General features: G+C 39.2%; 1 protein-coding gene across 8 annotated transcripts in view; it reads left to right on the top strand.

The window, feature by feature from the left end:
• Positions 1-24766, top strand: part of LOC128687168 (formylglycine-generating enzyme) — a 191559-nt gene that overhangs the window by 20239 nt on the left and 146554 nt on the right. For 2 of the 8 annotated variants that reach the window (XM_070092748.1, XM_070092741.1), the window contains exons 1-2: positions 10024-10152; positions 17956-18451. In XM_070092748.1, coding sequence (XP_069948849.1) covers positions 18017-18451 — 435 coding nt within the window. In that variant the 5' untranslated portion in view covers positions 10024-10152; positions 17956-18016. Of the gene's footprint in view, positions 1-10023; positions 10153-10173; positions 10304-10807; positions 10882-10911; positions 11293-11459; positions 12082-17955; positions 18452-24766 lie in introns of those variants that run through there. The other 6 variants (XM_070092746.1, XM_070092745.1, XM_070092742.1 and 3 more) reach the window with 6 other exon arrangements.

The following is a 24766-nucleotide window of genomic DNA, read 5'->3' as shown; positions in this document are numbered from 1 at the left end:
ACGAGCAGTGTTCCACAGGGGTCGGTGTTGGGCCCCCTGCTGTTCACCATCTACATAAACGACATAGATGAGGGCATAAAGAGGGACATCGGCAAGTTTGCCGATGACACCAAAATAGGCCGTCGAATTCATTCTGACGAGGACATTCGAGCACTCCAGGAAGATTTGAATAGACTGATGCAGTGGTCGGAGAAGTGGCAGATGCAGTTTAATATAGACAAATGCAAAGTTCTAAATGTTGGACAGGACAATAACCATGCCACATATAAACTAAATAATGTACATCTTAATATTACGGATTACGAAAAAGATTTAGGAGTTCTGGTTAGCAGTAATCTGAAACCAAGACAACAGTGCATAAGTGTTCGCAATAAAGCTAATAGAATCCTTGGCTTCATATCAAGAAGCATAAATAATAGGAGTCCTCAGGTTGTTCTTCAACTCTATACATCCTTGGTTAGGCCTCATTTAGATTATGCTGCACAGTTTTGGTCACCGTATTACAGAATGGATATGAACATCAAAATGGTATACAATACCGACAGGTTGTTAGGTAAGACACATATGCAACAGTTAGACAACTTTATTCCGAAACGTTTCGCCTACACAGTAGGCTTCTTCAGTCGAATACAGAAAGTAGGCAGGAACAGTAGAGATGTGAAGACGATGTAATCAGTCCATCACCCTTAAAGTCGTAGACTGACAACCTCAAATTCTACGACTTTAAGGGTGATGGACTGATTACATCGTCTTCACATCTCTACTGTTCCTGCCTACTTTCTGTATTCGACTGAAGAAGCCTACTGTGTAGGCGAAACGTTTCGGAATAAAGTTGTCTAACTGTTGCATATGTGTCTTACCTAACACACAGAATGGATATAAATTCTCTGGAAAATGTACAAAGGAGGATGACAAAGTTGATCCCATGTATCAGAAACCTTCCCTATGAGGATAGACTAAGGGCCCTGAATCTGCACTCTCTAGAAAGACGTAGAATTAGGGGGGATATGATTGAGGAATAAATAAAGGGGATGTAAATAGTGTGCTGAAAATATCTAGCCTAGATAGGACTCGCAGCAATGGTTTTAAGTTGGAAAAATTCAGATTCAGGAAGGATATAGGAAAGTACTGGTTTGGTAATAGAGTTGTGGATGAGTGGAACAAACTCCCGAGTACAGTTATAGAGGCCAGAACGTTGTGTAGCTTTAAAAATAGGTTGGATAAATACATGAGTGGATGTGGGTGGGTGTGAGTTGGACCTGATAGCTTGTGCTACCAGGTCGGTTGCCGTGTTCCTCCCTTAAGTCAGTATGACCTGACCTGACTAGGTTGGGTGCATTGGCTTAAGCCGGTAGGAGACTTGGACCTGCCTCACATGGGCCAGTAGGCCTTCTGCAGTGTTCCTTCGTTCTTATGTTCTTATGTTCTTAAAAACGTATGATAAAGCTCATGGAGCAGGGAGAGAGAGGACCTAGTAGCATTCGGTGAAGAGGCGGGACCAGGAGCTGAGTCTCGACCCCTGCAACCACAATTAGGTGAGTACAATCAGTTGAGTACAGACTAGGCTAGGCTTTGCTAGGCACCAACATGCTGCAGCATATAAGCGCCTAGCAAACCTAAGAATATCATTCCGACATCTCAGTAAGGAATCGTTCGGGGACTCTGTTCACTGTGTACGCCAGGCCCATAATGAAATATGCAGCACCAGTTTGGAACCCACACTTGGCCAAGCATGTCAGGAAATTAGAGAAAGTGCAAAGATTTGCAACGAAACTGGTCACGGAGCTAAGGGGCAATGGATCCCAATGGAAATGGGTCATTTTGTCTGACTTGTTTCGGGGTTATCCTAGATTCTTCACACATATGCTACTATGTATGATAATCTATGTAACTGTATTTGTGTATACCTACTAAGAGGAGAGGTTAAGGGAAATCGACCTGACGACACTGGAGGGCAGAAGAGATATAGGATATATGATAACGTCATATAAAATACTGAGAGGAATCGACAAGGTGGACGGAGACAAGATGTTCCAGAGACGGGACACAGCAACAAAGGGTCACAATTGGAAGTTGAAGATTAAAATGAATTACAGGGATATTAGGAAGTATTTCTTCAGTCACAGAGTTTTCAGGAAGTGGAATAGTCTGGGAAGTGATGTAGTGGAGGCAGGATCCATACATAACTTTAAGAAGAGGTATGATAAAGCACATGGAGCAGGAAGAGTGACCTAGTAGCGGGGCCAGGAACTGTGAATCGATCCCTACAACCACAATTAGGCGAGTACAACTAGGTGAATACACACACACAGTGGTAATGCTTTATTTACAGTGAGCAAAGTCTAGGTATTTTTTTCAGAATGGTTTGTAATATACCTTTCAAATGTACATTAATACAAACCTTTAGCCAGACTCGGTTTATCAAAATTAATATTATACAAATTAACATAAGTTCTTGCCAGAATTTGGCATAGCAAAATTAACATTATACACAGTATAATTAGCTACACTTGGCTTATCAATTACACGTACACTGATATAAATCTTGGCCAGAATTGTCTTATCAAATTAATATTGTACAAATACATTAATATAAATCCTAGCCACTTTGTCTTTGCAAAATTAATATTATGCACATTAATATAACTAGTTACACTTGGCTTATCAATTACACATACACTGATATAAATCTTGGCCAGAATTGTCTTATCAAATTAATATTATACAAATATAAATCCTTGCCAGATTTTGGAATAGCAAAATTAATATTATACACAATATAATCTTTAGCCACACTTGGCTTATCCAAATTAATATTGTAATAATTATAATCCACTACATATTAAGTAAATTTATGAACTTAACATCCACCTCCTGTCATTTCACATATAATTATTAAGTAATTAACTAATTAATGACTTCACTAATTACATCCGGTTCGAAGGACCAACGGCCAAATTAAATGTGGAAAATTACATTTATCTGAATGTATCATTATGTACATAACAGTAAATGAACAAAGCTAATTATTATTTATCAGTTAGACAAGTAGGAATTTGGGACACCTAGGTTGCAAAAAATGTCCCCCTTCGATACCTACCACTGTCATATCCACAAGTTGCTCTAGACCTATTAATTATAAATAAAAGATACATCACCAGGAATTCTGGTAAATATATAAATTTGTGGACTGTATATTAAAATTAATAAATGATTATATATATATATATATATATATATATATATATATATATATATATAGGTAGTAGGCTGGTATACTATAGTGAGTGTAAAACGAAAGCCTGTAATTGTTTTACATGATGGTAGGATTGCTGGTGTCCATTTTTCTGTCTCACAAACATGCAAGGTTTCAGGTACGTCTTGCTACTTCTGCTTACACTTAGGTCACACTACACATACATGTACAAGTATATATATACACACACCTCGCTGGGTTTTCTTCTATTTTCTTACTAGTTCTTGTTCTTGTTTATTTCCTCTTACCTCCATGGGGAAGTGGAACAGAATTCTTCCTCTGTAAGCCATGCATGTTGTAAGAGGCGATATACAGGGGCTAGTAACCCCTTCTCCTGTATATATTACTTTATATAACAGAAGGAGAATATTTCTTAATCATAACACTCACCAATTTGACTGGAGATTAATGTGTCTTGACCAGGACCCCCCCCCCCTTTTGCCTACATTTATGAAAAATTTACTGACCAGAATTTAAACATAAATTAGACAGCTTATCTGAGGTTCCTGGAGTTGTCCTGTTCTGTCGCCTGATACTCAAATTATGCAGGAATGCACATCCAACAATTTCGCCTCCTATTTGAGAGGTGTCAACCCATTTTCACCTCTAGAGCACGAAAATTTTTCACATTATTAATTAACGTCTGTTACTCTCAATTCAGAACAAACAATAATCGCCAGTCTGCTCTGCGCATGCGCCGGGTTTCCCATTTTCGATAACATAAATTTTATTAAATACAGAATGACCATCTATTTACATATAACTACTGTATTTCTGGAAAATATGTACAGTATTTTCCACAATACCAATGTAGATAAAATGCTTTGCCATTTCTTGAACATTTCTGAGTGAGTTGTCTCTAAACCTGGTAGTAAGTCTCTTTTTGATACAACTTAGCGAGCAAAATCCCAAGCTCAAACCCCGTCCAGCAGACTACCTCACGGGCACCTTCCCGAATACACTATTCCTAGCTCCTACCAACCCAACAGAAGTCTCGCTCATCATCAACACCCTTAAAACCAAGGCAGGAGACATAAACAACTTGCCAACTTTTATGTACAAAAAAGTTTCTCAAGTATTGTCACCAATTATTGCAACACTCTTTAACAAATCCATTGAATCCTCCACCTTCCCAGCAATTCTCAAAACAGCGAGGGTCACCCCGATCCACAAAGGAAGTGACCAAGCTGACTTGAATAGCTATAGACCAACATCTAACTTAGTACTGCATTCTAAAATCTTTGAAAAATTAATTCATAGACGAATCTATTTCTACCTCGTCTAACACAACATACTAAACCCCTGTCAGTCTGGGTTCAGAAATAATAAAAGCACAAATGATGTTATCATACACATGCTAGAACTAGTATATACCGCTCTCGAGAAGAAAGAAGTTCCGCTGGGAATTTTCATTGATTTACATAAAGCTTTTGATACAGTCGACCATGAATTGCTGCACACAAAATTGACACGCTCTGGTATAAGAGGCCACTCCCTCAACTACCTAAAGTCATACCTTAGTAACAGAAGCCAGTATGTGTACACAAATAGTGCAAACTCTTCCACTCAACCAATTACAGAAGGAGTCCCACAGGGAAGTGTCCTTTGACCACTCCTCTTTCTCATCTACATCAATGACCTACCGAATGCATCACAGCTACTCAAACCCATATTATTTGCTGATGACACAACATACGTCTTCTCCCACCCAAACCCAGTCATACTCGCCAACACTGTCAATGCCAAATTACAGAAAATATCTGCCTGGATGATGACTAATAAACTTAATCTGAATACTGACAAAACCGATTTCATTCAGTTTGGAAACAGATCTGCAAATGTTCCACTTAAAATAACGCTAAGCGGATCACCAGTCACAAGACTCGCAGAGGGAAAATTCCTAGGAATCCACCTTGACAATAGCCTCAAAGACACATATACAACAAATTTCCAAGAAAATCTCTAAGACAGTAGGCATACTATCAAAGATACAGTACTATGTTCCACAATCAGCTCTCCTTGCACTGTATCATTCACTCATCTACTCTTACCTCACATATGGAATCTGTGCATCAAATCACCTAAGACCGCTAATAACACAGCAAAAGGCTGCAGTCAGAATAATAATAATAATAATAATAATAATAATAATAATAATAATAATAATAATAATAATAATAATAATATCTTTATTTACTACAAGTACATATACAAGGTATACAGACCATAGCTGACATTGTATTACACATTATTATGCTACAAATTTGTACAACTTTAATGCTTCTTATTTGAAATACTCATTTGTACTTCATGTTGCAATTTGTTTACTGTAATTTTTACCACTGAATATATCATTGCTTAGTTAATCATAAGCTAATTTTAAGCCTGCCCATAATGCTCTGCATACAAGGGGCTTTTGGTATGTACACCCAATCACTATATTTCTTTGTACAACTATGTATCATGTCCAAATAAAAATAAATAAATAAATAAATATACTACTATATAGAAAGCCGTTTGTTATGCTGAACATTTCAGGTAAATTAGGTCAGTGTCCCAGGATGCCACCCACACCAGTCTACTAACACCCAGGTACCCATTTTCCTGATGGGAACATAGACAACCGGTGTAAAGAAACACGCCCAATGTTTCTATTCTGGCTGGGAATCGAACCCAATCCCTCGCCGTGTGAAGTGACAGCGTTAGCCACCAGAGCCCCTAAGATAACAAATTCCCACTCCCGAGAGCATAATCCACCAATATTCAAAAGTATAAATCTGCTCACCATAAAGAACATCCATAATTATTCATGTGCCTACTACATACACAGTATGGAAAATTTTCTAGGGTGCTTATCTGTATGTACCTCAACATTATATACATACAAGTAATCTCATTGGGAGACAACCATATTGTTTACCGTAGTCACCCCGTGTAGACATGTGAGAAAACTTAACCACCTCTGGTCACTACAGGTGGCCCCTTCGACCTCACAATCTTATCCATATCTATCCGAGACCAGTATGGATTGGATAGCACCCACAAGTACGGTGCTACTAATTAATTGTGGACTGTATAGATTATATTAGTTTAGCTGAATGAAGGGGGGGGGGGTAGGATACACCTGGATACATCCATCAAGGAAAACATTTGTACATAATCCCACCACTTACCAGATGTTCTCTGGTGGTCACTTGATGTAGCTGGATCACTCATAACCTATCTAATTACAACATAACCCAACCGGCCAGCATAAGTCTGTTATAACTAGAAGGGTTACTTAACTGTGGGTGATTGATACTCCTTATTTCCTCCATTCACCATCTCATTTCGATGTCCTGCTACACCGACACGGTTCTCATTCCGGCAGGACGAGGTATCCGTCGGTTTGTCCCGGTTTAGAAGTCGTGATTCGATTCCATAAATCTTCATTATCCCCGGTACGAGAGTCACACGTTCACTCGGAGCAGGGCGCTCTATTTCACATTCCGCATTCTCTTAACTCAATGTTATTATCACTGATTACATTACCATTCACAAGACGATTTAACGTCTCATAACTATTATACAAATTAGAGGTCACTCCATTAAGATCTGAGGCCGATGAGCGAGGATTAACACAAGGGTAATTTTTCCCAGGACACAGTCCATAGTGACGCGCCAGTCACCCGGTCCTACCCTTATTCACTCATTTTACCACTTTATTACGGTGGTCCCGTAAATCACGTTCCCTCACTCTCCACCAGGAACAGTTACGACACTTCCTATTATGAAATGAGGCCTATATTAATCCTTAGGCCGCCGTGAATGCCAATTTCGTGGTTCCATGCTTTCCCAGCCTCCTCACCACATTCAAAACAATCCGCCTCTTCCTATGGCCCGCGTCCACCTCTACCCCCGCACATCCGCGCATGCGCAAAGGGAACTCTTGGTTCTACTCTATTTTCAAATACATTTTTGACCCATATAGACACATTAAACACCTATTAGGCACTATAGTTTCGGAAAATTAAAATATTTTCCACACACAGAACAATACACGCAAACATAAACCCTCCACTCAAACTTCTCCGCAACAACTTTAACAGGACACATGGCCATAACACAAGACACATCACTTTTTGATGTACCCCGTGTCCATATCACACTATGTAAAAACTCTATGAACATAAAGGGCCCCCAAAATACTAAAGAAACCTGGTCGGAAATTCAATTTAAGACTCTTTTCAACAGTTGCTCACCGTAGACTAAATACTTTACCAACAAATCACCTAAATTTTAAAACTTCAAGACTAGACGACCAAGTTCATACATTGACTAATACTACATAGTGGTATAAATACCTACCCAAAAACAGTATTGGAAATAGAAATTGTAGCCTTCTCATGCTGTAAACTACTTTTAGCAAATCACAGTGTTAAATTCATATAATATAATTACAGTAATTACTTCTGAATATTGACCATTGTCGACTGGAATATAATTGAATCATGCTTCATAAAAAGCATTTTTGAAAATATGAATATATCCTTTGGTTTATATAAATTAGATTCATTTATAACTAATAGAACTATTGTACAACTATGATAAATTTCTTTAATGTTAGGTAGTTAGTAAGCCATTAAATTAAGTTGGACCATAATGCCTAAGCATAATAGAGGCTCTCTTTGCACAACCTATTATTGTAAATACATAACCGCCACCAAATGACTACCTCACTGGCAACTACCCGAACACACTGTTCCTGGCTTCGACTAACCCATACGGTCTCCCTTATTATCAACGCACTAAAAAACAAGGCAGGAGATTTAAATACCTTACCACCCTTTATATACAAAAAAGTGTCACAAGTGCTATCACCAATCATTGCAACACTCTTTAACAAATCCATTGAATCCTCCACCTTCCCTACAGTTCTCAAAATAGCAAGGGTCACCCCGATCCATAAAGGAGGAGACCCGAGTTGAATAACTATAGGCCAATATCCAACTTACACCCTCTCTCAAAAATCTTCGAAAAAGTAATTCATAAACGAATCTACTCCTACCTCATCTCCCAAAACATACTCAACCCCTGCCAATTTGGATTCAGGCCTAATAAAAAATACTAATGATGCTATTATACACATGCTAGAACATATATACACTGCAATGGAGAAAAAAGAAGTCCCACTGGGGATCTTCATTGACTTACGTAAAGCTTTTGATACAGTTGACCATGACTTGCTCCACATAAAATTGTCACACTATGGTATAAGAGGGCACTCCCTCAACTACCTAAAGTCATACCTCAGCAACAGAGGCCAATATGTGTACGCAAATGGAGCAAACTCTTCCGCACAACCAATTACAGTTGGTGTCCCACAGGGAAGTGTCCTTGGCCCTCTTCTCTTTCTCCTATACATAAATGACCTACCAAATGCTTCGCAATTACTCAAACCCACACTTTTTGCAGATGACACTACATACGTCTTCTCTCACCCGAGCCCAGTCACGCTAGCCAATACTGTAAATACCGAATTACAGAAAATATCTACCTGGATGAGGACTATCAAACTTACACTAAACATTGACAAAACCTACTTCATTCAGTTTGGTAACAGAGCTACAGATGTCCCTCTTAACATAATGATAAACGGATCGCCTATCACAAAGTTAACAGAGGGAAAATTCTTAGGAATCCACCTTGATAATAGACTCAAATTTCATACACATATACAACAAATTTCTAAGAAAATTTCCAAGACCATAGGCATACTATCAAAGATACGGTACTATGTTCCACAGTCAGCCCTCCTGGCCCTATATCACTCTCTTATTTACCCCTATCTCACCTACGGAATCTGTGCATGGGGCTCAACAACAATTAACCATCTCAGACCACTATTTACCCAACAAAAGGCTGCAGTCAGAATGATAACAAATTCCCACTACAGGCAGCACACTCCACCAATATTCAAAACACTAAACCTACTCACCATACAAAACATCCATACTTATTACTGCACCTATTACATACATAGAACACTTAACTCGGATATTAACCCTCCCCTCAAGCATCTCCTTGCCAACCTCAACAGAACACATGACCATAACACAATGCACAGATCACTCTTTGATGTTCCCCGTGTCCATCTCACGCTATGCAAAAACTCAATGTACATAAAAGGCCCTAAAATCTGGAATTCATTACCTGTAAATATAAAAGAAACACTACCTGTTTATAAATTCAAGTCTCTTCTCAAAGATCGCTTACTCACCCAAAACCAAATAAATACTGAATAACTGAACCTTATAAATTGTATATCTTAAATGTTTCTCACAATTATATCACATAAATGTTAAACCTAAGACCCGATCTAACTTTGTTGAGGTATTCTCTGTGTGAAGGATCCTTCATAACTTTGTTATTTTTTAAATACACTACCTAACAGAATATTCCATTCGACTGAATGTACAGCAATGTATGCAACCATATGACCTGTCTTTGTAATACTCATTTGTGCTTTATAGTAATCTGTTTACAATAATGTTTTATCACTGATTACATCATTGCTTAGTTAATCTTAAGTTAATTTTAAGCCAGCCCATAATGCTCTGCATGCAAGTGGCTTTGGCATGCTGCTCTTACCTGTATTTTTTTGTACCTCTGAATGTATGCTCAAATTACTAAATAAATAAATAAACAAATAAATGTGCTATTTGCAAAGACATAAATAAATATGAATTCGAATTTTACTCCGGGAGGCATGGCTCAATAAAGCTTCGGTTTTGGTGACCCTGAATCCCAACAACAACAACAACAACAACAGCTTCAAGCGCAGTCTTCTTGACTTGTAAGGAACTCGACTCATGGCGCCAGTCTTCGTCGGGTGTGGACGTCTCTCTTTCGCCTGAGTATGTGACAAATTTCCTCCGTTCTCACTGGGACGCTTGTTCTCATCCATTTTGCCCGCCGGGCACTCTACAGGAGGGGCACCTGTTCATCGACTTACTTTAGCCAGCTCTATTTTGTTCCGTTCTGGGGATAATTCTTTATTGGTTTTTTGTGAGAAGCCGGTTACTGAACTCAGGTGGGAGTGTGGACATCCCTCTCTGCTGGGGCTTGGCAAAGGGATCCACCGGATCTAATTGTAAATTTCAAATTTCTGTCTCTGTTTACAAAGGAACTTTTGTTCCTTTTCTCTCATCGCCTAGCCTTGTGCAACAATTTTTCCTCGGTGGCCTGGTGGCTAAAGCTCCCGCTTCACACACGGAGGGCCCGGGTTCGATTCCTGGCGGGTGGCAACATTTCGACACGTTTCCTTACACCTATTGTCCTGTTCACCTAGCAGCAAATAGGTACCTGGGTGTAAGTCGACTGGTGTGGGTCGCATCCTGGGGGACAAGATTAAGGACCCCAATGGAAATAAGTTAGACAGTCCTCGATGACACACTGACTTTCTTGGGTTATCCTGGGTGGCTAACCCTCCGGGGTTAAAAATCCGAACGAAATCTTATCTAATCTTAGCCTCGAGAAGTCGGGCTGGATACAGCTTATGCTGTCAGTGGCCCTGATAAACCCAACAAAGAAAGAAAGAACTCGATTTATAAGGAACTTCTGAGGCCAAAGTTCAAAGTTTTGCAGTGTGTGTCTTTAATTACACGCTCTCCGTGGAACTACACTTGAGCCACACTGAAACAACTTCACTTCATGGAACAAATACACTAAACTACACTGTGTAACAGCTACACTCCGTGGAACAACTACCCTGGAACAACCACACTGGAATAACAACACTCCATGGAACTAATATACTCAGTGAAACAACTACACTGTGGAAGAGCTACAATTTGTGGAAGTATACTCTGTGAAAGTTATACTGTGGAACAACTACACTCTGTGGAACAACTACATGGTGAAGTGGAGAACTACACTATGGAACTAGTGTAGTGGAGAACTACAGTATGGAACAACCACACAACATGGAACAACCACACTGTAGAACAACTTCACTTCATGGAACAATCACACTTCTTGGAATAATTACATTAATGGTATAACCTCAATCTGTAGAACAACTACACTGTCGAACAACCACACTGGAACAACTACAGTCTGTGGAGCAGATATGTGGATTTAGAAAAAATATAGTAAAGTAATGTTTTGGCTTTCAAGTTGTGGATGAGTGGAACAAACTTCCTAGTATCATAGAAGTGAGAACTTTGAGTAGCTGTAAATGTAGGTTGGACAAGTATATAGTTGGACCTGCCTAACATGAGTAGCAGGACTGTTGCAGTGCTCCTCCTTTCTTATGTTCTTATACCCCCAAAAATGGTTATTTCTCATGCAAATTGTGATTATGGGAGAAATTAGCAAAAAATCATACCTTAATGTGTGAAAGACGGCATCTCAAGGGCCAATGAACTGTTAATATTCAGTCATGTGACATGCCTAGCCAATTACAAATAAGCCACATGGTACACCTTATCAGTTACAGTGAACATAAACATTTAGATGTCCATCTGCTAATGACCCAATACCAGAGTACTTTCCTCTCAGTGTGATACCTGTAAAATTCAACATAATTTTGCACACTACTTGGATCATAGATAACAAGACTCATACTTAGTATTAGCAAGACCCTCTATTTCGTGTTTGGGAACAAAGGTAAAAAATATCCATTTCAGCATAAAGATAAATAATACTCCAATGAAGATACACCATACAGATTAAGTCGAACTATGGCTATATCTTGCAACCTCCTCAGTGGATTGCACAAAGAGGACTGAAAAGCAGAAGTGGATTGAGTCTTATAACCGGCCTGGGCATCTGTCACATATCAGGTTGGCTCGTTGTTCATTAATATGTTGCTTATCTGAGAAACTGGAGAAAATGCTTAAAAAAAACTAAATAAAATCCACTTAAAAATTAAATTTCATTACTTTTTTCAACTTTTTTTTTTTTCTTTACCCAGCCCAGCGGCCCACCGGGCAGTGCCCAACTGCTTGTATGGCCAGTCTGCCTCTGCTTCAAAGAATGACTGTTTTGCAGTGATTTCAGTTGGGCATGAAGAATGGTAGTGATGGATGTCCCAACTACTGTCTGTATTTATTTATTTATTTATTTATTTATTTATTTATAATTTGAGCACACTTACAGAGGTACAAAAAAAAAATACAGATAAGAGCAGCATGCCAAAGCCACTTATACTATGCATAGCATTACGGGCTGGCTTAAAATTAACTTAAGATTAACTAAGCAATGATGAAATCAGTGAAAAACATTAATGTAAACTGATTACTATAAAGCACAAGTGAGTATTACAAAGACAGGTCATATGGTTGCATGCATTGTTGTAAATTCAGTAGAATGGAGTATTCTGTTAGGTAGTGAATTTAAAAAATAATAAAGTTAGATTGGGTTTTAGGTTTAACACTTATGTGATATAATTGTGAGAAACATTTAAGATATACAATTTATAAGGTTCAGTTATTCAGTATTTATTTGGTTTTGGGTGAGTAAGTGATCTTTGAGAAGAGACTTGAATTTATAAACAGGTAGTGTTTCTTTTATATTAACAGGTAATGAATTCCAGATTTTAGGGCCTTTTATGTGCATTGAGTTTTTGCATAGCGTGAGATGGACACGAGGAATATCAAAGAGTGATCTGTGCCTTGTGTTATGGTCATGTGTTCTGTTGAGGTTGGCAAGGAGATGTTTGAGGGGAGGGTTAATATCAGAGTTGAGTGTTCTATGTATGTAATAGGTGCAGTAATAAGTATGGATGTTTTGTATGGTGAGTAGGTTGAGTGTATTGAATATTGGTGGAGTGTGCTGCCTGTAGTGAGAATTTGTTATCATTCTAACTGCAGCCTTTTGTTGGGTAATTAGTGGTCTGAGATGGTTACTTGTTGTTGAGCCCCATGCACAAATTCCATAGGTGAGATAGGGGTAAATAAGAGAGTGATATAGGGCCAGGAGGGCTGACTGTGGAACATAGTACCGTATCTTCGATAGTATGCCTACAGTCTTGGAAATTTTCTTAGAAATTTGTTGTATATGTGTATGAAATTTGAGTCTATTATCAAGGTGGATTCCTAAGAATTTTCCCTCTGTTAGCTTTGTGATAGGTGATCCGTTTATCATTATGTTAAGAGGGACATCTGTAGCTCTGTTACCAAACTGAATGAAGTAGGTTTTGTCAATGTTTAGTGTAAGTTTGTTAGTACTCATCCAGGTAGATATTTTCTGTAATTCGGTATTTACAGTATTGGCTAGCGTGACTGGGCTCGGGTGGGAGAAGACGTATGTTGTGTCATCAGCAAATAGTGTGGGTTTGAGTAATTGAGAAGCATTTGGTAGGTCATTTATGTATAGGAGAAAGAGAAGAGGGCCAAGGACACTTCCCTGTGGGACACCAACTGTAATTGGTTGTGCAGAAGAGTTTGCCCCATTTGCGTACACATATTGGCTTCTGTTGCTGAGGTATGACTTGAGGTAGTTGAGGGAGTGCCCTCTTATACCATAGTGTGATAATTTTACGTGGAGCAAGTCATGGTCAACTGTATCAAAAGCTTTACGTAAGTCAATGAAGATCCCCAGTGGGACTTCTTTTTTCTCTATTGCAGTGTATATATGTTCTAGCATGTGTATAATAGCATCATTAGTATTTTTATTAGGCCTGAATCCAAATTGGCAGGGGTTGAGTATGTTTTGGGAGATAAGGTAGGAGTAGATTCGTTTATGAATTAATTTTTCGAAGATTTTTGAGAGAGGGTGTAAGTTGGATATTGGCCTATAGTTATTCAACTCTGTTTGGTCTCCTCCTTTGTGGATCGGGGTGACCCTTGTTATTTTGAGTACTGTAGGGAAGGTGGAGGATTCAATGGATTTGTTAAAGAGTGTTGCAATGATTGGTGATAGCACTTGTGACACTTTTTTGTATATAAAGGGTGGTAAGGTATTTAAATCTCCTGCCTTGTTTTTTAGTGCGTTGATAATAAGGGAGACTTCGTATGGGTTAGTCGGAGCTAGGAACAGTGTGTTCGGGTAGTTGCCGGTGAGGTAGTCATTTGGTGGGGTATCTGAGCTTGGGATTTTATTGGCAAGGTTTTGTCCTATAGTGGAGAAGAAATCATTGAGTCTGTTTGCTGTTTCTGTTGGTGGGAGTTGGGGTTCATCTGATTTTGCTAATTTTATTTCGCTATTTAGTGATATCTTTTTTGTTCCCAGAATTTCTGATAGGGTTTTCCAGGTCTTTTTTATATCACCTCGTAAGTTGGATAATCTGTTCTCATAATACAATTTTTTTGCCCTTCTTATCAGGCTGGTTAGGATTGACGAGTAACGTTTTGTTTGGTCTCTGGTTATGTGACCCATTCTGTACTGTTTTTCATATTGGTGTTTTGTATTTATGGATTTGAGAATGCTGGGTGTTAGCCAGGGACTGTTCAGTCTCTTAGCTGTCATCTGCTTAGTTTTTTTAGGGCAGTGCTTGTTATAGAGGTATTGAGTCTTTTTTAGAAAATTATTAATACATTCGTCAATATCTGTATTGATTTCTAGCTCAGTGTGCCAATCAATGTTTGCTAATGCTGTTGTGAAGTTATTAATGGCTGCCTCATTGTGAAGTCTGAAGGTGACTTTAGTAGTGTCTTGGGGTAATTTACCAAGAGTTGTTATGAGGAAAGTAGGGTAGTGGTCTGTGGTATTATCTGTAATTATGCCTGATTTTAAAGGGGATATGGTGTTGGTCCAGATGTGGTCAAGTAGGGAAACACTAGTCTCTGTAACTCTTGTAGGTTTTGTTACTGTTGGTAGCAACATACAGTTACTCATTGTGTTTGTGAATTCAGTAACGTGTGGGTCCTGGTCTTGCAGGAGATTTATATTGAAGTCACCTGAGAGTAGTAAGTGATCTTTGTTCATGCGTGCATCAGTTATCATACTTCCTAGGTTTTGACTAAATTGGCTAATGTTTGACTGTGGAACTCTGTAGATGTTTATCAATGTGAGAGGTTTTTGTAGGTATTTGGATTTGAATTTGGCTATTATATATTCCCCATGTTCATCTCTTGTGCAAGTATTAGTGATACATTCTAGTTGGTCTGAGTAGTATATGGCTGTGCCACCCCCTTGTTGGTCTGGCCTACAGTTGTGTATGGCTGTGTAACCAGGAATGGTATAGACATCTGTAGTATCAGGCTTTAGCCAGGTTTCAGTTAGTGTAATGATGGACATATTGGCATGTAAGGAATTTAGTAATGCTATGAGGTCATCGTAATGCTTGCTTAAAGATCTGATATTGTAGTTAAAGATAGTTATGTTGTTGTTGGCACTGAGAAGTGCCTTTGATTGTTCTGCAGTGTAGTAATTACAGTAACTGTTTGATTCATTTAAGTCATTAAATAAGAGGTTGGTATCTGGATCAATGCTTGTAATCATAAGATTTGTAGTGAATCTATAGTTAGAATTAAGTATAAAACAAAGTAAATAGTCTTAAGCTAAAAAATAGCACCTGAATTATTTAACAAATGTAAAATAATGAGCTAAGGTATTTTTTTTTTTTTTTTTTTTTTTTTTAAGCTAAAATAAAGGAGACAATATAAAAGGGACTAGTACAAATAAAGTGATGATCAAAGTGCTATCTCCAATCATTGCAACACTCTTTAACAAATCCATTGAATCCTCCACCTTCCCTACAGTACTCAAAATAGCAAGGGTCACCCCGATCCACAAAGGAGGAGACCAAACAGAGTTGAATAACTATAGGCCAATATCCAACTTACACCCTCTCTCAAAAATCTTTGAAAAACTAATTCATAAACGAATCTACTCCTACCTTATCTCCCAAAACATACTCAACCCCTGCCAATTTGGATTCAGGCCTAATAAAAATACTAATGATGCTATTATACACATGCTAGAACATATATACACTGCAATAGAGAAAAAAGAAGTCCCACTGGGGATCTTCATTGACTTACGTAAAGCTTTTGATACAGTTGACCATGACTTGCTCCACGTAAAATTGTCACACTATGGTATAAGAGGGCACTCCCTCAATTACCTCAAGTCATACCTCAGCAACAGAAGCCAATATGTGTACGCAAATGGGGCAAACTCTTCTGCGCAACCAATTACAGTTGGTGTCCCACAGGGAAGTGTCCTTGGCCCTCTTCTCTTTCTCCTATACATAAATGACCTTCCAAATGCTTCGCAATTACTCAAACCCACACTATTTGCAGATGACACTACATACGTCTTCTCTCACCCGAGCCCAGTCACACTAGCCAATACTGTAAATACCGAATTACAGAAAATATCTACCTGGATGATGACTAACAAACTTACACTAAACATTGACAAAACCTACTTCATTCAGTTTGGTAACAGAGCTACAGATGTCCCTCTTAACATAATGATAAACGGATCACCTATCACAAAGCTAACAGAGGGAAAATTCTTAGGAATCCACCTTGATAATAGACTCAAATTTCATACACATATACAACAAATTTCTAAGAAAATTTCCAAGACTGTAGGCATACTATCGAAGATACGGTACTATGTTCCACAGTCAGCCCTCCTGGCCCTATATCACTCTCTTATTTACCCCTATCTCACCTATGGAATTTGTGCATGGGGCTCAACAACAGTTAACCATCTCAGACCACTAATTACCCAACAAAAGGCTGCAGTTAGAATGATAACAAATTCTCACTACAGGCAGCACACTCCACCAATATTCAATACACTAAACCTACTCACCATACAAAACATCCATACTTATTACTGCACCTATTACATACATAGAACACTTAACTCTGATATTAACCCTCCCCTCAAACATCTCCTTGCCAACCTCAACAGAACACATGACCATAACACAAGGCACAGATCACTCTTTGATGTTCCTCGTGTTCATCTCACACTATGCAAAAACTCAATGCACATAAAAGGCCCTAAAATCTGGAATTCATTACCTGTAAATATAAAAGAAACACTACCTGTTTATAAATTCAAGTCTCTACTCAAAGATCACTTACTCACCCAAAACCAAATAAATACTGAATAACTGAACCTTATAAATTGTATATCTTAAATGTTTCTCACAATTATATCACATAAATGTTAAACCTAAAACCCAATCTAACTTTATTATTTTTTAAATACACTACCTAACAGAATCCTTCATATGACCTGTCTTTGTAATACTCACTTGTGCTTTATAGTAATCTGTTTACATTAATGTTTTATCACTGACTTCATCATTGCTTAGTTAATCTTAAGTTAATTTTAAGCCAGCCTGTAATGCTATGCATAGTATAAGTGGCTTTGGCATACTGCTCTTATCTGTATTTTTTTGTACCTCTGTATGTGTGCACAAATTTATAATAAATAAATAAATAAATAAAAATAATGGAGCTTGGGAATATGATAGTAGGTAGTACTATAAAATAAATGAGCTTTGGAATATAATGCCAAAATTGTGAACTTGTTCTACTTTAGCACCTGAGAATAGCAGAGAATAGTAGAGAGGACATCAGTTTAAGAGGCAGTGGATAATTTATGGAAAGCGATCCCATGGCTAACTAATAGCAGGATTGTGATATAGGAAAGAAGTGGAAATCTTGCTGCTTTTCCCTCCATTCTGTAATTGCCCTCACTTTTCCTTCTTCCATTATAATAAATGCCTAAATTTTTTTTTTTTCCAGATTGCATCAGTTGAGAGCATATTCAGTCCTGCATCAGAAAAATTTCATTAAGAAAGTCATAATGCCAAATAAGCAATATAGGCTCATGATATTTTGGGGATTTTGTGCTCTCAACCTTTGTCTCAGTAAGGAAGAATGCACAGTACCACAGGAAGATGAAACTACATGTGGATGTGCTGCCACAAGCAGGAGAAGACCTGAAAGCATTGTTGAAATTGATGAACCTGATGATAAAACAACAGAGAATTCTCTGAATACTGCACCAAGTTTTAAATATAGTAAGGCTGTCAACATAGTGGATGACTCTGATTGTACCCACCAAATGGTTGAAATTCCTGGTGGCAAATTCATAATGGGCACCAATGACCCCATTTTTCATGCTGATGGTGAGCACCCTGCCAGATGGATAGAGATAGATACTTTTTATATGGATGCTCATGAAGTATCTAATGCAGAATTTGAGAGGTTTGTTAATGCAAACAGCTACAAGACAGAAGTAAGTGGTTTATAATCTTGTATATCTTGCATAATCTGAATGAATGTATTGTTCTGTATTAATATAACTAATTGTTCTCAGTGCTTATATAATTTATTATTGATAAAACTTCAGTGAAAGAAAGTTGGTTTTCTGTAACAGTTCACAAGTAACTTATAATTTGGATATGAAACTACATGTATTGAAAATTTTTCAGTCAGTCCTTGGCCATTATCAAGACACGAGTAGCTTGATAATTGGCCAGGGCTGAAATGATGTCTAAGATTAACAACAATGCTGTATAGTATTAGTAAAGACATCATGGCCAGAGGTGTTCTGAGTTTATGATCCATCTCATCTAACATACAATAGTGGACCCTCGTTTTTCGTAATTAATCCGTTCCAGAAAGTGTGAATATTTCCGAAATTGGCGATTTGTGAAACCATTTTCCCCGCAAGAAATAATGTAAATACAATTAATCCGTTCCAGACACCCAGGAGTATTAAAACAAAATTTTTTTTTACATATAGATGTACATACACAATACAATGGGACATGATGAATGAAACATTAACAGCATAATGCTTACCTTTATTGGCAATTCTTAGCATATGGAAGACTGGAGGAGGGGAGAGATTGGATTATTTACTGTTTGGAAGGGGAATCCACTGCCATCAAGACTTCCGGTACCAAGTCCTTTTCTGGGGTTACTTCTCTTCTTTGTTTCTTAAGGCCACTAGGACCAGCTTGAGTCACTGGAGCCCTGTCTCTCAAAAAAAGTGTCCAGAGAGCTCTGTTTCTGGCATCTCTTTAAAACTTCCCTAAAATGGGCCAAGACTTTGTCACTCTACATGTTGCCGACATGGCTTGCAAGAGCCTTGTCAGGGTGGTGTTTCTCCATAAATCTTTCCATCTTGCTCCACATTTCAAAAATCTCCTTAATTTTTGAAGAAGGCAACTTCTTCCATCTCTCTTCCTCCTCCTCTAAAACAATATTCTGAGCTGCAGTCTGTTGCTGTTCCAGCTGAAGCTCTTGCAGCTCATTAGTGGTTAGCTCTTCGTTGTGGTCCTCCACCAACTCTTCCACATCCTCCAAACTCACATCCAACCCCATGGAATTCCCCAATGCCACAATAGATTCCACAACTACCATAGGCTCATCAGGATCAGCCCCAGATCCTTCAAAGCCCCTCTTGTGGACACAATCTGGCCACAATTTTCTCCAAGCAGAGTTCAAAGTCTTGATAGTCAATCCCTCCCAAGCTTTACCTATGAGGCTTATGCAATGGAGGATACTGAAGTGATATTTCCAAAACTCTCTTAGGGTCAAGTGAGTGTCTGAGGTCACATTAACCCTTTGAGGGTTTCGGACGTACTAGTACGTCTTACGTGCAGGGGTTTTTGACGTACTAGTATGCACAAATTCTAGCACCGTCAAATCTCGCGGGAAAAGGCTGGTAGGCCTACATGTGAGAGAATGGGTCTGTGTGGTCGGTGTGCGCGGTAGAAAAAAATCTGGGACCCAGTGGTGCATTGTGGGAACGCCATCTTAGTAAACAATATCCACCATGCCTCGCGGTAAGAAGCTCCTCACTCCTCGGCGAATTGGGACACTTTTGTTCCCCAGTGACAGTTCTAATACAGATGGAAGTGCCAGTGAAGATGAGTTTCAAGGTTTTGGTGTGGTTTTTACCGAAACTAATGACCATAATATCGGTAATAGTGAGGAAAACCCAGACGACCCTCAGCCTTCCACCTCTGGTGCTGGGCCGTCTTGTTCACGTTCAGTTGTACCAGAATCCGAGAGGAAACTTCTATTTTCCCAAATCCCAGACTCAGATGAGAGCATGGGTGATGATAGTGATAGTGAATATGAACTACAAGCTCTTCAAACTAGTTCCAGTAGTGATAGTGAAGTGCAATATTCCCCAGTGAAGCGTCAGTATATACGACGATATATGCGCTCTGGTAGTGTGCCATATGCTATTCCAAGGGGAAGGAGTGCATCTCGGAGTACATCCCGTGGCTGTACAACAGGAACAGAGAGTGAAAATGACGATGATACTGTTGCAATTGGGATGGAAAATGTGCGTGGTGGTAGTGGTGCCGGCGGTGAGGCACCAGCAGTGGGCCATGCTGCCACCCACGCTGCCACCCACACCGCTGCCTCAGCTGATCTACAACAAAGGCCACCATCCCCCACCCACCCACCACACCAGCCTCCACAACCACAACCTCCACAACCACAACCTCCACAACCACAACCACCTGTCATTGTCCAGTACCCACCAGCAGACCGCACCTGGGATTGGCAGGAAGCTGTCAATTTTGTTCCAAATGCCCACCAGTTTGATGACAGGCAAAGTGGAATACGGCCATCTTGTACACTTGGGAACAATGCCACTGAACTGGAATGTTTCGAGTTATTCTTTGACGAACCACTGATGGAAAGTATTGTCATGGAAAGCAACACATACTACGAGTACACCATGGCAAACACATTACTTTCACCAAAATCATGTCTACACCAGTGGAAGGAGGCAACTGTGGCTGAGATGTATCTTTTCTTTGCCACAATAATGCTTATGCCACATGTGTATAAGCACAAAGTGAAATCATACTGATCAACAGACCGCCTGATTGCAACCCCAGGTTTCAGTGATATAATGCCAGTGAATCGATTTGTGCTAATGTTATGTATGCTTCACTTCTCAGACAAAACCAGGCCTGACAGAACTGACAGGTTATATAAGATTAGGAATGTGTTTGTGTATCTGAAAGAGAAATTCAGTACGCATTTTTATCCCTTCAGGAAGCTTGTAATTGACGAATCTTTGATTCTGTTCAAAGGAAGACTCTCTTTCAAGCAGTACATACCAAGCAAGAGGAAACGCTTTGGTATAAAGTTGTTTGTGCTTTGTGATTGTTACAGTGGTCTGGTATTGGATATTATTGTGTACACTGGAAGTTATACATTGCAAAATACCATTAAGTTATTGGGCATCTCAGGTGATGTGGTTAGAACAATGATAGAACCATACTTTGGTAAGGGGCATATATTATATACAGATAACTGGTACACAAGCCCCTCACTCAGTGATTTTTTGCGAGTGAACATGACAGATGTGTGTGGCACAGTGCGTGCAAATCGGAAACATATGCCCAGGTTTGACGCTGGCACTCGTAGAGGTGAGGTGCAGGCGTTTGCTGCCAATGACATCATGGCATTTCGGTGGCATGACAAACGAGATGTCACACTGTTGTCATCAGTTCACCCTAATGAAATGGCAGACAGTGGCAGGCAGCATAGAGAGAGCAATGAACCCATTCTAAAACCTGCAGCTGTGATTGATTACACCTTCAACATGCATTCAGTGGACAAATGTGACATGCAGATTGGGTTTGCTGATTGTGTTCGCAAGAGTTATAAGTGGTACATCAAACTGTTTTTCCATCTTCTGGAAATTTCCATGCTCAATGCTTATAATATGTATAAGATGAGGACCAGAAACAAACCACAGTATGGCGAATTCTGTTTGTCTGTCATCAGACAAATAGTATTCAAGTACCAAGGAACAGCACCTGCAATTGACCGCCCACCAAATTATCAACAACTACCTGCTCGTCTGAAGCATGGTGATCACTTCTTGGTAAAACTGCCTGCTACTGCTTTCAAGAAAAAGGCTCAGAAGAGGTGTTACGTCTGTGCACATACAAAAAAATGCCCACAACGCAGAGACACTCGTTTTATGTGTGAGGAATGTAAAACACCACTGTGCATGACACCATGTTTCAAAGACTTCCACAGGCTGCAGAACTTCTAGAAACATTCCCTGTGACTGTATATGTGTATATAAAATATAGAAAAATAGTAATAAGCAACATTTCATATCGTTTGTGTAAATATTTTCTATAAACAAAATAATGACAACAGTGTTTACGCCCTTATTGTGTAGTATTGAAAAAGAAATAACTTACAAAATACTGATCATGTTGGCCTCAGAGGCCATAAAAGTTACTCAGAAAAAGAAAAATTGAAAAATAATTGAAAATAGTACATAAAAAAGTAAATAGAAAAATACCGGGTGACGGCAGTAGGCGATGTTACCAGATGTTGTTCAATTTTGGCAAACTTCACGCCTCCATATCTCGGTAAGTATTGACGGTAAAATTTTTTTGTTTAGCCTATAATATTTAGAAAAAAAAAACATTTTTTCATAAGAAAAAATAATTTTCTTTTTTTTTTTAAATTTGGCCGACCCTGAGAATGAGTTTCGGAGAGGGCCTGTCGACCCTCAAAGGGTTAAAGCACCTTTGCAACATTGCTTTGGTGTAGAGTTTTTTTAAACTTTGAAATGATCTGCTGGTCCATGGGCTGGAGGAGAGGAGTGGTATTAGGGGGCAAGAACTTTACTGTGATGAACTCAAACTCTTCCAGAATTGGGTCATCCAAGTTTGGAGGATGAGCAGGTGCATTGTCCATTAGCAGGAGACACTTGAGGTCCAATTTATTTTCCAGGAGGTAATTCTTCACACTGGGGCCAAACACTTCATTGAACCACTTGACGAAAATTTCCCTCGTGACCCATGCCTTATTATTAACTTTCCAAAACACACACAATTTACTCTTCATGACACAGTTTTTCTTGAACGCTCTGGGATTTTCAGAATGGCACACTAGTAACGGCTTCACTTTGAAATCCCCACTAGCATTACTACAAAACATGAGCGTCAGCCTGTCTTTCATAGGCTTGTGTCCTGGCAGTCCCTTTTCCTCCAGAGTAGTGTAGGTCCTCTTTAGCATTTTCTTCCAAAAGAGGCCTGTTTCGTCACAGTTGAACACTTGTTGGGGTTTTAATTGTTCAGTCTGTATGCACTCCTTGAATTCACTTACGAATTTTGTAGCTGTAATTTTGTCCGAACTGGCAGCTTCGCCATGCCTTATCACACTGTATGCCACTACGGTTCTTAAATCTCTCAAACCAGCCTTTGCTGGCCTTAAATTCACAAATATCAGTACAGTGGACCCCCGCATAACGATTTTAATCCGTGCAAGAGGGGTAATTGTTATGCGAAATAATCGGTATGTGAATGAATTTTCCCCATAAGAAATAATGGAAATAAAATTAATCCGTGCAAGACACACAAAAGTATGAAAAAAAAAATTTTTTACCACATGAAATGTTAATTTTAATACACACAAACTGAAAAAGGCATGCACACTTACATGACACTTACTTTTATTGAAGATCTGGTGATGATTGATGGGATGGGAGGAGGGGAGAGAGAGTGTTAGTGTTTAGAAGGGGAATCCCCTTCCATTAAGACTTGAGGTGGCAAGTCCTTTTCTGGGGTTACTTCCCTTCTTCTTTTAATGCCACTAGGACCAGCTTCAGAGTCACTGGACTTCTTTCGCACAACATATCTGTCCATAGTGGCCTGTACCTCTCGTTCCTTTATGACTTCCCTAAAGTGTTTCACAACATTGTCAGTGTAATAATCACCAGCACGGCTTGCAATAGCTGTGTGAGGGTGATTTTCATCCATGAAGGTTTGCACTTCAAGCCACTTTGCACAGATTTCCTTAATCTTTGTAGTAGGCAACTTCTTCAATTTCTCTCTCCCCTCCTCTGAACCAGTTTCCTCAGGTCTGGCCTCTTGCTGTTGAAGTTGATCTATCAGCTCATCAGTGGTTAGTTCTTCATTGTCCTCCTCCACCAACTCTTCCACATCCTCCCCACTAACCTCCAACCCCAAGGACTTTCCCAATGCCACAATGGATTCCTCAACTGGCATAATCCTCTCAGGGTTAGCCTCAAACCCTTCAAAATCCCTTTTTGTCTACACATTCTGGCCACAGTTTCTTCCAAGCAGAGTTCAAGGTCTTCTTAGTCACTCCCTCCCAAGCCTTACCTATAAGGTTTACACAATTGAGGATATTAAAGTGCTCTCTCCAAAACTCTCTTAGAGTCAGTTGAGTTTCTGAGGTCACTACAAAGCACCTTTCAAACAGAGCTTTTGTGTACAGTTTTTTGAAGTTTGCAATAACCTGCTGGTCCATGGGCTGCAGGAGAGGAGTGGTATTAGGAGGCAAAAACTTCACCTTAATGAAGCTCATGTCCCCATAAAGTCGCTCTGCCACGTCTGTAGGATGACCAGGGGCATTGTCTAACACCAGGAGGCACTTAAGGTCTAATTTCTTTTCAGTTAGGTAATCTTTCACATTGGGGGCAAATGCATGGTGTAACCAGTTATAGAAAAAGTCCCTAGTGACCCATGCCTTACTGTTTGCCCTCCACAGCACACACAAATTATCCTTGAGGACATTCTTTTGC

Source organism: Cherax quadricarinatus, chromosome 40 (assembly GCF_038502225.1).
Source record: "Cherax quadricarinatus isolate ZL_2023a chromosome 40, ASM3850222v1, whole genome shotgun sequence".
NCBI lineage: Eukaryota > Metazoa > Arthropoda > Malacostraca > Decapoda > Parastacidae > Cherax > Cherax quadricarinatus.
Note: the sequence above shows the minus strand (reverse complement) of the source record. Positions and strands in the feature narration are given on the sequence as shown.